The 14283-nt window shown below is 41.6% G+C and overlaps 1 protein-coding gene across 1 annotated transcript; it reads left to right on the forward strand.

Annotated features, from left to right (window-relative positions):
- Positions 1-358: 358 nt before the first annotated feature.
- On the forward strand, positions 359-11989 carry LOC131424505 (uncharacterized). Its single transcript, XM_058582394.1, has 2 exons — positions 359-904; positions 5414-11989. Exon 2 carries the CDS (start codon positions 5844-5846, stop codon positions 10416-10418), a length of 4575 nt encoding a protein of 1524 aa, XP_058438377.1. The 5' UTR covers positions 359-904; positions 5414-5843; the 3' UTR covers positions 10419-11989.
- Positions 11990-14283: the final 2294 nt, after the last annotated feature.

Consider the following 14283-nt stretch of genomic DNA (forward strand, 5'->3'; position numbering starts at 1 on the left):
TGGCCAGCAGGAAAAGTCCATTCCTCCAGCCCAGATGACACCCAGGGTCTTCTGGAACAAGGCAATGCTCAGGACCAGCACCTTCTCACCTCACTGCCACAGTTCAGAGAAGCCAGGGATGCGGGTCTCTCCCGGCTGTACATAAGGCGACGGGAAAGGTCACACGGAGAAGAAAACCCCCAAGAATGACCCAAAGCATCTGGGAGGTCATACTAAAGGAGCAGGCAGGTTCCATGGGGCGTAAGAAGATGCAGAGCAATAATTCCCTGCAAATGTGCTGAGGTGAGAGGCTCATCCACAGGTGGCCGGGCATTTGCTTTGAGTGTGGCACCTATGATCGATGGGGGAAGGTGACAGGAGTAAAACATCAGGAATGAAGGATCAGCAGAGAAACTTGTTTGGACTTGTTTGGACTTTGCAGTAACTCAGTGACTTTTTAGTGCTGGTCACAAGATGACCAGAGAGTGTGTCTATGTTAGATAAGTGGATGATGTAACCTTTTTGAGTGTGGATGATGTAACCTTCCAAGTGGTAAACGAGTTGTGGTCATAGGATGATAAAGTAGTCAGGTAGTATGCTTATGTTAGATAAGTTAGGTATGAACAGCTTGTAAAGTATATAAGCGCGGGGGAAACTCCATGTAATTGCTCACAACCAACTCTCGTCGCCTGAGAGTAAGATCGTGCAGTTGTGTGCCAGCCACCTCGTGTATTGCTTTGTGTGGTGTGCGAATAAACCAGCATTTCAAAAGGCAATCGAGTTCGTGCTTGGTGTTCGCGTACGTCGCGGTCCGGGGTCCAGTGCAGATATCCGGAAGGGAACTCCTGGTAACCAGACAAGGCTGAGAAGCTGCTCGTGACAGTTGGCGTAGTCGGCAGGATACGGAAGAAGAGCTCCGGAGCAGGTAAATATAACCCACATGGCAATGCACAATTTCTTCTACTGAAAACCTAGAATGACCGTGATCGTCCGGCGTCTAGGCTGAAGGTGGAATGAAAGGGGAGTGCCCCCACCAAAATCCTTAGGAGGACGGTGGTCCCTGTGCATGGGGTGGCTTAAGGAAAGGATAGAAAATTGGGCACTATATAGCTGGCATCAGGGAATAAGTCAGATACCTTATAAGATAGAAACAAACGGGTTTATTGCTTGGAAAATTCATATAGCTAAACTGAGGATCCTCTTAAAAATAGCAACATGGGCTTCAAGGAAGTAATAAAAAGATTTAGGCAGAAATGTAGAATAGGAGAATTAAAGCTCGAGCAAAAGGAATTAAAATCTCAATCGCCATGGCGAGGTATTGAAAGAATTGTTCAGGCAAAAATGCCTGAGTTCCAGAAAGGAACCACAGTTGAGGTAACATTAAGTAATCCTCAGACCGTCAAGCCCATAATGGAACGGGCTGACAAGAAAGAAATCCCGGGAATATTATGTAAAATTATAGATGATATAGATGATGACAGGCTAAGAGGCAAAAGGTTAGTAAAAGAAGCCCTTAAAAATGGAAGTAATAACCCATTTTTGAAAGATATATTGAACCAACTGGAAGCTCCTGATAAGGCCAGCATGCCAGTTTCAGTAATTAAAACGTCCACACCCGGACGGGGACGCCCAGATGGGTTGGAACAAGTTATTGAAACTAGGGACTTAACTAGACCTGAAATGGTTCAGTTAAGGCAAGATTTTTCACAGAAAGGTCAGACCGACGGAGACTTTTTGTTTACAATTCATAGTAAGGGAGGCGAGTCTATAAGACTCGCAGGCAAGGAGATGCAGGTGGTTAATATCCAGATAGACAATCCGAGTGTTGCGGACACTTTGGCAAAGATTATACAAGAGGAACCTGACAGGGTACGCACACTTTGGGATTGGATTGCAATAGCCTGGGCAGAGGCCATCCCACATATAGATTGGGGTGTCTTTGAAGGCCAGGTACAGTGGAAGAATCCCAGTGAAGGGATTAAGATAGTAAAGAAGTTAGCTATTTTTAGCAAAATTTATAATCAGTTTCAAGGATCCCCTTTAAGTGCTCACTTAACAGCCGCGCTTAGGAGAATAATTATAAAAGGGGCACCAGAACAGCATAGAATGATGTTGGCAACCATGCTAGCTGGAGCCAACACCCTATGGGATGTAGTTGAGTTCTTAAAGCAACATCGAGAATTACAACAAGAGCACAAAATGTCATTTCAAGCTGCAATGTCATTTCAAGCTAAAGCCCGAAACCCAGTCTGTTTTCCAACAAATGGTAACGGAAATATTAAATGTTACCAGACAAAAAACTTCCGTTTGGGAGGCCCGCCTGGCCAGCGGAGCCTCCCAAGAAACAGAAATATGTTGGGAAATGGCAAAGACTGGAGAAAGGTGCGACCAGGACAAGCCTGGACACAAGGAAATGTTGCTGTAAACAACAGACAGATAGGAAGCAGAATGAAGCCACAAAGGCCGGTACCGCGAGGAAATCAGGTGCAGGACCAAAGAAGAAGGTTTGGTTTAACAATGCCAAGGTTTGGAACACCCAGATGGCAGAACAGCCAGACACCCGGCCGTTCATACAATTAAAATTTATAATTGATAACCAAGAATATACAGACTCCTTCCTGATAGATACGGGAAGCGAGGTAACAATAGTCAGAGATGATTTTGTAAATAATAAACCAGCTAAGGAAAAAGTTATAGTACAAGGAGTATCTGGACATAGTACAGAAATGAGAAAAGAATGGGTAACATTTAAAATATATGATTTGGATTATACAATACAAGTATTGGTAGGCAAAGTTCCACATGGAGTATTAGGAATTCAGGAACTCAGGTTATTATATGGTGAATGGTTACCTTTGAAGAGATTGAAGTGTTTTGAAACAAAAATTTTAAGTCAAGTAAAGATTGATCCAGTAAAATTGCCCCATACTCCACCAGTATTTACTAAACAGTATCCTATTAAAGGAGGACATGAAGAGATTAGCACCACAATAAAGGAAATGTTGGAAAAAGATATAATAGAAAAGGCATCATCATTTAAATATAACAGTCCAGTATGGCCTGTTATGAAACCTAATGGCAAGTGGAGATTGACGGTAGACTATAGGAATATAAATAAAGTAACCCCCTCTATGCCAGGTACTCTCCCAGATGTAGAGTCCATTTATGCTCAAATTAGGAATTTTTCACCTACTTGTTTTTGTGCTATAGATTTGAGTGATATGTTTTTCGCTATCCCATTAGATATTAAGAGTAGAGAATTGACTACATTCACTTGGGAATCAGTACAATATAGGTTTAAGAGGTTACCACAAGGATATAAAAATAGCCCAATTATAGCACATGTAACTTTACAAGAAACGTTAAAGGATTTTCAAGATAAAGGAACTACTAAGTTATGGTCATATGTAGATGATATATTAATTGCTGGGAAAGATATGACCGAGTTAAATAAGGTAAAGGACGAGGTAGTTACATTATTGAAGTCAAAAGGATGGTCCATCAATCCTGATAAAATTCAGGGTCCAGCCACGTCAGTTAAGTATCTGGGGGTGGCGTGGACTACAGAAGGACCTAAGGTTCCGGATGCAGTGATAAATAAGATTTTGGCTTTACAGTCACCAAAAACCAAGACAGAGGCTCAGCAGGTGATGGGCATTTTGGGATATTGGAGATTACATATTCCATATTTGCAAATGATTCTGGCTCCAATACACAGGGTATGCAGGAAAGCTGCGGACTTTGTATGGGGACCGGAACAGAAAAAGTCATTAGAATTAGCTAAGGAATATGTTCAGACATATACCCAATTGTATGTACCTCAACCTGGTGAAGAAATTATAATTGATATAATATATGCCAATGACTTTGGAAATTGGGGCATATATACTAAAAGTAATAGTCAGACTAAACCAGTTGGGTTTTACTCCAAAAGATTTCCTTTTTCCGAAAACAAGTACTCTTTCTTTGAAAAAACAGTGTGGACAGCTTATACGGCGGTACAGAGTCTAGGTTTTGTTTTAACTAATAGAGTAGTTACATTAAGAACTCAGATACCAATTTTGGATTGGGTACGAACTAAGGAGGAAGACTTTAGAGGTTTACCCATGGAACAAAAAGTGTTGAAATGGAAATGGTATTTGTTAACTATAGTTAATGATGCAACAGTGTCAGGGAATAATAAGACATTAAGGTTATCAGAATTAGTTTTTGCTCAGCCTATGGTAGAAGTACCGGTAGAGGTTAAACAACCAAAGACACAACCTATTGGAAGATGGGGGGCAGTTGCTTCTCATAAAAATGCATGGTTCACAGATGGATCAAGTAAAGTAGTAGGAAATATCACTAAATGGAAAGCTGTGGCATATCGACCAAGTGATAATAAGATCTTAGTGAAGGAAGGCTCGGATGCCTCAGCACAGTTAGCAGAACTCTGTGCAGTAAAATTGGCCGTTGAACAATCTATCCATGAAAAGAAAAAGTATATACACGTTTTTTCGGACTCATGGGCAGTTTGTAATGGTATTGCCATATGGTCTGCAAAATGGAAGGAATCTGATTATAAAATTAATGGAAAAGATGTATGGGGAATACATATTTGGAAATTTCTTGCGGAGGCACCTATACATGTAAAGATAGTGCACGTTGATGCTCACACAGGACGTACAGATGAAATATCTAAATTTAATGATGTGGCAGACAAATTGAGTAAATTTGACTCCGAAGGGCTAAAATTGGTGAATAAGGCCCCTTGGAAAATATTAGATAGAACAGATACAAAGATTCGATTGAAACGTGATCCAAATTGGCATATAAAACTTCCTGAATTGAATGCTGATATTTCGGAGGATGAGATCCGACAATTGCATAAGGAATTAGGACATATTGGAACACATGGAATGTTCCAGTGGTTTCAAGGAAGAAATATAAAAGTCACCTGGGGAGCATGCAAGCATGCGATATCTGGATGTGAATTATGCGCATCCTCGGTACAACGTTTCCGGAGGGATCCACCCCATAATAGGCCGTCACCAAGAGGATTTAATGAAAAGGTACAAATTGATTATATTGGTCCTTTGCAGAATGGAAAATATGTGTGTACTATGGTAGATTGTAGTACCGGATTGGGACATGCATGTGCAAGTAGACATGCAGATCAAAGCTCTACTATGAAAACTATTTGGAGCTGGTGTGCAGCATATGGATGTCCTTGGAATGTGACTTCTGATCAGGGTTCTCATTTTACTGGTAGAAATGTTCAGAAATTAGCTGACGTTTTAGGAATTAATTGGGATTTTCATTTGGCCTATAATCCACAAGCAGCAGGAAATATTGAAAGGTTCAATGGATTATTAAAGACTAAATTGTGGCAGATAGGACAAGATGTGCCATTTGACAAGGCAATACTGATTGCAGTTTTTGAACTTAATTCTAGGCAAAGACTGCACAGGAGATCACCCTTTGAGGAAACATTCCAAAAGGACATCGATGTGCAGGCAGACGGGGACCCAAACCCAGATAATATAAGACCATACAAGGTGTGGATACGTAACAGAAAAGATAACTCTGTGATTAAAGGTGAGATTGTATCACACGGACAAGGAAATACCCTATGGGTATCAACTGGAAAAGGGGACCTCAGATTAGTAAAAAGCCAAGATGTTGTCACTAGGTAAACGTTTGTGTGTTTGGTTTAACATATGCTTTATTATCCTGATTGTATATTCTTGCTTGTTTTTGGGTGGATATTTTTATTGTAACGAATGGCAGACAGCTCTTTTGAATGGTTCTACTTGTTTTATTAACGTGAATCATAAATTGTTGGCACGGGATTTGCTACCCTGTTATGTACTTAATTATACACTATGTTTCTGGTAATGGCACCTAGGACTTTGTTACTTTTGCTATTTTTGCTACTTTTGATAGCCCTGCAGTTCTATTCAGTAATGGGAAATCAAACTACAACTCCCACTACTTTTACTACTATAACTCCATATTATTTTGGTATCAGGAACATTAACCTGACCAAGCATTCTTACAAAGAATGGATCTTTAATTATATTAATTTTACTCATTCACTTCAAGAGTGTAATAATTCTTGTGCAGTAATACCACAATATTGGAGAAGTAACAAATTCCTACAAAATTTTACTGCTATTAGATACTTGTTTTATCATAATTATGCATTTTGCCACCATTATAACAAACACTCCGCACCTAAGGAGTGTGACCATTTTTGGGACATCAATACAGTTGGGGTATATAGCCCAATGTTTAGATCTAGTGCGGATGGAGGATATTCTAATAAATATGAAACTAACCCCCTCCGATGTCATCTTGTACCTGGGATTATGGATATGTGGTCTTATAAGCCACATTTTGTGTATTATTATAGGAAACTTGGAGGCAAACCTTTAGTTAAGAGCTATAATGCTACAGCAGCAGTGCTTAATAATCCAAACCTTACTGTATATACTTTTGAGGAGTCTACAGAAGAGAATGACTTTACATGTATAAAAGCAGCAGAAAAGGATGTTGCATCACTGCCTTTTCAGGTTTGGGTGTCCAACAAACAGAATGATTATAATTTATTCAATTATGAATATGAAGAATATGACTATTCTTCATATGATGATGGAAAAGAAGAAGGTTCTGGTGAATTTACAACTACAACCCCACGAACAACTACGTTGGGGATAAATTTGTTGCCATATAATGATTCTAAGGAAATGTTGGATGAGTGGAAAAGATTGCCTAGACATTTACAAGGAGCTAGGCCGTTGCCTAGATGGCCGCAAGTTTTAGTTGAACCCTACGGGACATGGTGTCCAAAAGAGTTACAGCAGTATCTAGATTCCATGAGCACTAAACAAAGGAATATGTCTATATATATTGAAGATGTGCAAAGCAGAACTCATTTGAATTATACCCATTATGTATCTTGTGTAGCGGATTTTCCTAATTTACCTATATATGGAAAGTTCGAGATTCTACAGAATCCTGATAGATCCTTAGAAATACGGAACCAATCTTATCTTACTATAGATAATTGGTGGAAAGTCAATACCTTAGGTACCGCCACTTGGCGATCACCTGTTGTGTTGACCGACCCTTTACCACAGCCATTTACCCATAACTTGGTTAAACCAGTGGCCACGCCTCCTAAATTAAAGGACAAAATCGGGTATGTTTGTATCCGTAGCATTTTTGGAGATATGCTTAACCGAACACAGGGACAAGCATTTATTGGTAGAGTTTGCTTCCCTGTTGATTCAACCTTCCTTAAGTGGTGCCAATATAGATATTATTATAAAATTGGTAATTATTCATCTGTAACTTATAAGATTCACACACAGGCCTGTAGGCTGGGTCCAGCTTACAGGACGACTGGGGTATTACATCCTGAATTTGGAATGTTTAATCACTCTGGATGGCTACTATTTGAAAACAAAACAAGGAGGTATGTTTTTAAAAATGCCAATAATGAATGGGACCTCTCAGAGATTGTGGATGGCCCGAAATTGGGACAGAGAGTGCATAGTCCAGGGTTACATGAGTATAAATTCACCGTGGACAAATACATTGTTAACCAGACAGTGTGGAAAAACTACACACAATATTATAATATATTTAATTGGACATGGTGTTATAATTTTAGCAGACAAAATTGTGTACAGAATCCTCTTCATGCTGTATATTTGAATGCCTCTCATATGCATCTTGAGGTGAATAATACGTGGCATAGGTTTGATAATCAGTCCTGGCAACCTGTATTGGTTGTCACACCTGAGGATATTTTGGAAAAACACTTTTATAATGTTACATTTCTGCAGGTAGATTATACTTATAATGGATCCAAAGGAGAATCTTCAAAGTGGCCTTATTATAAATGCCAAGACTGTACCTTTAAGTTTTATGATAATTTCTTTGGGACTTTGATTCCCGTGTTTAATTTGAGTGATGACAAAATCAGAGTGAATGTCCATAATATGTCAATCCCGATGGGAGTTGATTCTAATTATGTGGACACTAAAAATGTTAGTTTAGCTATGGAAAGATCTATTTGCAGATGGTTTCCACATTCATGGCAATATGTGATTGGTATTCATAGGTCTATTATGCATAATGATTCCACGTACTATGATATTCCTCTTGATGTAAATATAACTGGAAATGTTTCCAAACATTATGAAGGTGGTAATGTTGTATTAGGCAATGAGGAAAAACAAACGAGGGATTATACTTTACATCCAACAGTATATTCTCTTGCATTTGTACCACCAGATTTGGATGAAGTTACTTTAGTGAATTACAAAACAGAAACTTACCTGGTAAATGCTGATGACTACTGGTCATTGAAGACTGGGTGCCCTAGAGCACAGCTCTGGGATACTATAATTAGATACCATGTGGATATAGCAGATAGAAAAACTCTGAAATGGTGGTTGACACAAGGAATGGATTTCTCTACTTGGTCTAGTAAAATATATCCAGGAAAATTACCTTATTACTGGTATATGTTATTACCAGGAAGTGAAAATGAATGGAATCTTTATGATATTGTAACACATGATGTTTTACATAATAATACTGATGTGTTTGATGCACATGCAGGTAATCATATTATATATAGTACAAAGATGGATATGCAGAAATGTTACATGGAACCGACCTCTTTGAATCCTTGTTTAATCGATAGAGGAGGATTTAATGAAACCAAGGGATGGGTTACTGCCCATTTCCCAAGAGCGGTCCTCTTCCCACGCAAGGAAAAGGACGGTAATTTTATGAAGACTTTAGAGGCTCCAGGATTTTTACCTTTACTACATCAGCCAGTTAGATTTTTGATACAACCACAAGTACAGCCAATTGTGTTACGATTGTCTGTTAGTGATTTGTTGAAAGGTGAAACTGTATGTCCTTCTTTTGAGTCTACTGTGTTGCCAGATTTGTTTTATTCAGTTCAAAGAAATGCAGCAGGACGGAGACCTTTGCAGTTCGCAGCGATTGGCGCTTTCCTGGCCGGAGCAGCTTTGGGGGCAGCAATCGCTGGAGCAATGACGGAGGAACTTCGAGTGGAAATTTCAGCTCTTCGAGGACTTCAGAATAAACAGAACTTTGTTATCTCACAATTATCTAAAAATCTGCACTCCGCATCTTTACTTATGGAAAGACTTTCTGCAGAACAGGAACTTTTGAAACATCATGTTGATTCATTAAGTAAGGTGATTGAGACCATGGATGCATCATGGAATGTACGTATGAAACAATTGGAGGCAACTCAGGAGTGTGAACATCTACAAGCAATGATCACCGCGGGATTAGAAGAAATAAGACTGTTATTTAGAACTGGTATAGGCATGGAAACTGCATCAGCTATAACCATATTAGATCCTACAAAGGATTCTTGGTGTGAAACTGGTGTTTGTATGATTAATTTATGGCAAATGTCGACATCTAAAGTTGTAATAGGGTATCCAACTAAGGCTATACCGAAGAAAATTGGTAAAGATTGGATAATACCATTTGATAAGTTTTATTGGTTAAAATGGAACAATATGTCATATTATGTGCCTAGTGAAGCCACTTATGCTATAGGTAAAACAACTATTATAGCATATGATCTTTTCTCAGAGGAACCTAGAACTTCTGATATAACTATATCTATGCCTCAGGCTACTTTGTTAGATCTTGGAAATTTTAATATGTTGTCTTGTTATCCTGAACCTTACATGGTTCGACGATGGCAGAACATTTCTTATAATGATTCTTTGAGTTTGAATGCTGGTTGTCATATACATTCCAATGTTATGATGATGGAACATATGAATCTCACTGTTAAGAAACATCTATTTAGGTCTACGAAGTTTAATGATACGCAAAATTTACGAGTCCTGACTCAGGTGGTTTATTTGTCTAATCATACTTTTGGGTTACATACTTTTGTGCCCCAGCCACCTCTGTTGGAAGAATATAAACATATGATGAAGGCGACGGAGGCAGCTAAGTCCATTTATGCTTCATTGGGAAAGGAAATTGAGACAGTACATAATCAAACTACTGAACTTCTCCAAAGATTCTCAGGAGAAACTCATAAAGTTAAAATGTTGGTTGATTCCGGATACTTGATTCCGCGTGACTTTCAGTATACTTATGATTGTAGTTTTGTAGGTTTCTTTAGAAAATTAGTTCATGCAGATGTGAGTTGTATTATGAGATGGAATCCTTTCCATTGGCTTAAGGAAGGATTGCTATATGTATGTTGTTTTGTATTATTAGTATTATGCATTAAGGTTTGTTTAAAGATTAATAAGTCTGCAGGAAAGAAAACTTACATTAAAATGGATAAACTTCAACATTACAGAGACCATGAAGCGAAAGGCACTAAGAAAATTAAATCCAAGAAGGAGAAGGACGGCAAGATCGAGGAATTATTCTGAACAGTTGCACTATGCAAATTGTCATCTTTGCATCGAATTTCATGTAAATACATGGTTTTTATATAGTGCATATACACTGTTTGGGCAGGAACGTTTTTCTCTTTTATGTAGACTAGTAACCTTACGCAGTGGACCATGGTGTCCGCTGGATAATAATTTAGAGGGTATTGTACCTTCTTTATGTGTATTCTTAAATCATGTTTGGAATTGTATTCCTAATATTAATTCGCACTGTAATGTTTATTGTAGGTATGATGTACACTCGTGTGTTAAGGGTTTATTTGGATTGTTCACGGAAGTAATGAAGTCTGATCATGATTTGTTGACACAGCAATCTAATGCATTTGCTTTTTACATTAATGGGATTATTTCCCTTAGCTATGATAGATCATTGTTGTTTGGTGATGAGTTATTATGTAGGAGTTTTGCGCAATGCAGACGGAGGAAGACGTATAACCCTAGATCTTTGTTTGATATATGCTTAAGGAATATCTGTAAGCCTTATTTTGTTAAATTGTGGACTTATGTCGATTGTCACCAAAACTTACCCAGACTTGGTTAACGTTATAGAATTTCTTGAGGAACTATGTCTGTGGACCAGATAATCATCAGACGGATATTAGGACGCAAATTGAGGAACGACCTGTTGTTCCGGAAGGATCGCATGACTCCAATTCCGATGTTCTTGGAAAAAGATGTTGATTATCCATTTATGATAGTTCACAATATGGTGATAGATTTATCGTTAGTGAAGGATTTGAATTTTGATGTTTATTCACGACTGACACATCCTTTTGTGCCACATGTGAAAGCTCCCTTTTGCTGTGAGATTCGTACTATGATTGCACCTTTTCTACACTCCTGTGTGGTTGGTGGCTGCATGGATGCCGTGGATTGCATCTTCCAATCTGAAGATTGGTTCGAAGGGTTGCGACAGCCCATATGTTTCCCCGAGGACGGGCAACTTCCGAATGGACGACCTAAGACAGGGGACCGTACTTGTCGCTTTGATACATCGGCACCATCAGTACCATCGGCGCCTCCGTATCAAGGGGGTGGAATGACAGGAGTAAAACATCAGGAATGAAGGATCAGCAGAGAAACTTGTTTGGACTTGTTTGGACTTTGCAGTAACTCAGTGACTTTTTAGTGCTGGTCACAAGATGACCAGAGAGTGTGTCTATGTTAGATAAGTGGATGATGTAACCTTTTTGAGTGTGGATGATGTAACCTTCCAAGTGGTAAACGAGTTGTGGTCATAGGATGATAAAGTAGTCAGGTAGTATGCTTATGTTAGATAAGTTAGGTATGAACAGCTTGTAAAGTATATAAGCGCGGGGGAAACTCCATGTAATTGCTCACAACCAACTCTCGTCGCCTGAGAGTAAGATCGTGCAGTTGTGTGCCAGCCACCTCGTGTATTGCTTTGTGTGGTGTGCGAATAAACCAGCATTTCAAAAGGCAATCGAGTTCGTGCTTGGTGTTCGCGTACGTCGCGGTCCGGGGTCCAGTGCAGATATCCGGAAGGGAACTCCTGGTAACCAGACAAGGCTGAGAAGCTGCTCGTGACAGAAGGCCACTTGCAGTGTGCCATAGTGGGACAGAGTTGTCTGGCTGACCTATACAAGATAGGAAGTCAGATCCTGTGTTAGCCATTGTCCTTAAAGCCAGCTGCTGGAAACCACGGACCCTGCCATTTCATTGTTCCGGCCACAGGCAGAAGCCACCCATGGCTTTCCTCTAAGCCCCTGCTCCAGGAGATGACTCAGGATTCAGGCTGCTCTGCAACTTGCACACCTGGAGCCCAGGGCACTCCCGAGGCCAGGGGAGAAAGACCAGGGTGCCCCACGATGTGTTTGCAAAACCCCGAGAGAGTCTTCTCAAAAGCTTCTTTCGCCCCACAGAAAGGCAGAGGTGAAGTCCAAATGGTGAAAGAGTGGAACACAGAATCAGTCACAGGTCTGAAAACAACAGAAGGAAATATCAAATAGTGTTATAGCATGGGGGACATCCTGGACAGACAGACCACTCAGAAATCATCAAGTACTAGTTTCATAAGTGTGTTCACATAAAAACCTGAGACTTCTCATGGGCCTCACACAGCAGAGCTGTTCAGAAGAGACAGAATGAGAGAAGACAGTGCCTGCTATGCTCAAATTCGGGACCCCCAAAAGACCACCAGAGACCAAGATCGATGTAAGCAGCAAAGAGGTGTTTATTGTGAGCTAGCTCGGTCCTCCGCACGCACACAGCAACTGGTGACGCTGAGAGGCCCTGAGCCCAGGGTTTGCAGCAGTTTTATACACTCTTTGGGGAAGGCAGGGACTTCACATACATCATAGCATCTCTTAGCAAATCATCACACACCACGGGGGGGGGGGGGATCAAACAACTCTAAAACATGATTAGCACATTCACTGGCGGGAACAAGTTGGGTAGGGGTGATTGATTACTACGAGAGGGGGATTCGTTTGAACTGATTGGTGTTCGTGCTGAACTACACAGTTTCCCAACACATTATCGATCACCATAAACTACTGGGAGGGTCATCTGGCATCCCAGGTATTTCCCTGTCTCATGCTGATTGGTGGCTGCTAGGGGGTTGCTATGGGTCCCCACCTAGCCTGACTGGGTCAGGGACACCTGGGGCAGCAGATCTCTCCTGTTATTTGTAGATAAACCACTTAGCAGGGTGGAAATGTGCCTAAGAGTGCTCTGTGGGTCTTTCCAAGGACAAAGGTCACGTCCCTTCCTTGGACAGGCTTTGCTCTGAGGTAGAGGCTGGTTTTTCATGCCAAGATAAGTACCCCAGCCACAGCATGTGACAGGCACCCTCAGGGCACGGGCAGTTAGTTCCCTGACTCAGAAGCCCAGATGGGGGATGAATTTAGGATGAGGGAGCGTGCTCAGCGTGGAGCAGGAAAATGCAAAATCCAACACAATAGGATAGTACCTTACACGGGCAGAATGGCAAACCTGTAGCGAGTGAGCTTTGGGGATAAGAGAATCCTCTGGTAGTGCTGGTGGGGATTTAAACCACCAGCTGGTCTTGAAGGATGAGGGGTGACATCCTTTGAAATAAGGGCACGGATGCCCTTTGAACCGCAGCGTGGACTATTGCATAGCAGTAAGAGGGAGAATTCCTGGCGCACGCAATAATTCCCAAGGTTCTGCAGAGAATCAGGCTGCGCGAACACCAGCCCACCCAGAAGCTGTTGCAGGCTGCACATGTGGTTAGGTTGACGCAACACTCTTCCGGGGACGAAATTGTATACATGGGGAACAAGATTACTGGTTGCCACGGACTAGGCGGGAAGAGGGGGGTCTTTTAAAGGTCAGCGGCTGGGGGCTGTGTCCTGGCTGGGGTAGTGGTGAGAGGAACTTGGGCAATGGACGACTGGACTGGCCCAGCGCCCCACGCCCGCACAGGAGCGATACCCGGCGCGGCTTCCTCAGGCTTCTGAGGCTGCATCACTGTCGGGCAAGATGCCCAGGCTGGGGGAACTGCGGGGAAGAGTCACCCGCCTCCTGGGTGTGCTAGGCAACTTCCGGTGAATCAAGAATTCGGAAGTCCTAGCGCAGAACCCAAAGACGGCCCTGCAGCGTTAGGTGCGCAAGGGAGAGCAGCGCAGCCGCACTCAGCTCCAGCCCCAAGCACAAAACAGCCCCAACGCACTACAGCCCCGCCTGTGGGAGCGCGAACGCGACGGGGTGGACTCCATTGAGCAGAAGAGCCGTCCGTCACAGGCAGGGGGGCGGGACGCCCTTTGGAACTGAGCTTCCTTATTGGTGAAGCTAGCCGGAATGGTAGGGCAGGAGGCCGGGAGGGACCTTCCGGTGGGTGGGGCAGCAGAAGTGGCGAGAG

Source organism: Marmota monax, unplaced genomic scaffold, assembly GCF_021218885.2.
Source record: "Marmota monax isolate L192 unplaced genomic scaffold, Marmota_monax_Labrador192_F-V1.1 WCK01_AAM20220418_F8-fsc00142, whole genome shotgun sequence".
NCBI classification, from domain to species: Eukaryota; Metazoa; Chordata; class Mammalia; order Rodentia; family Sciuridae; genus Marmota; species Marmota monax.

Coding starts and splice junctions, on each gene's coding strand:
- LOC131424505 (XM_058582394.1), top strand. CDS start 5,844: ATGTTTCTGGTAATGGCACCTAGGACTTTGTTACTTTTGCTATTTTTG.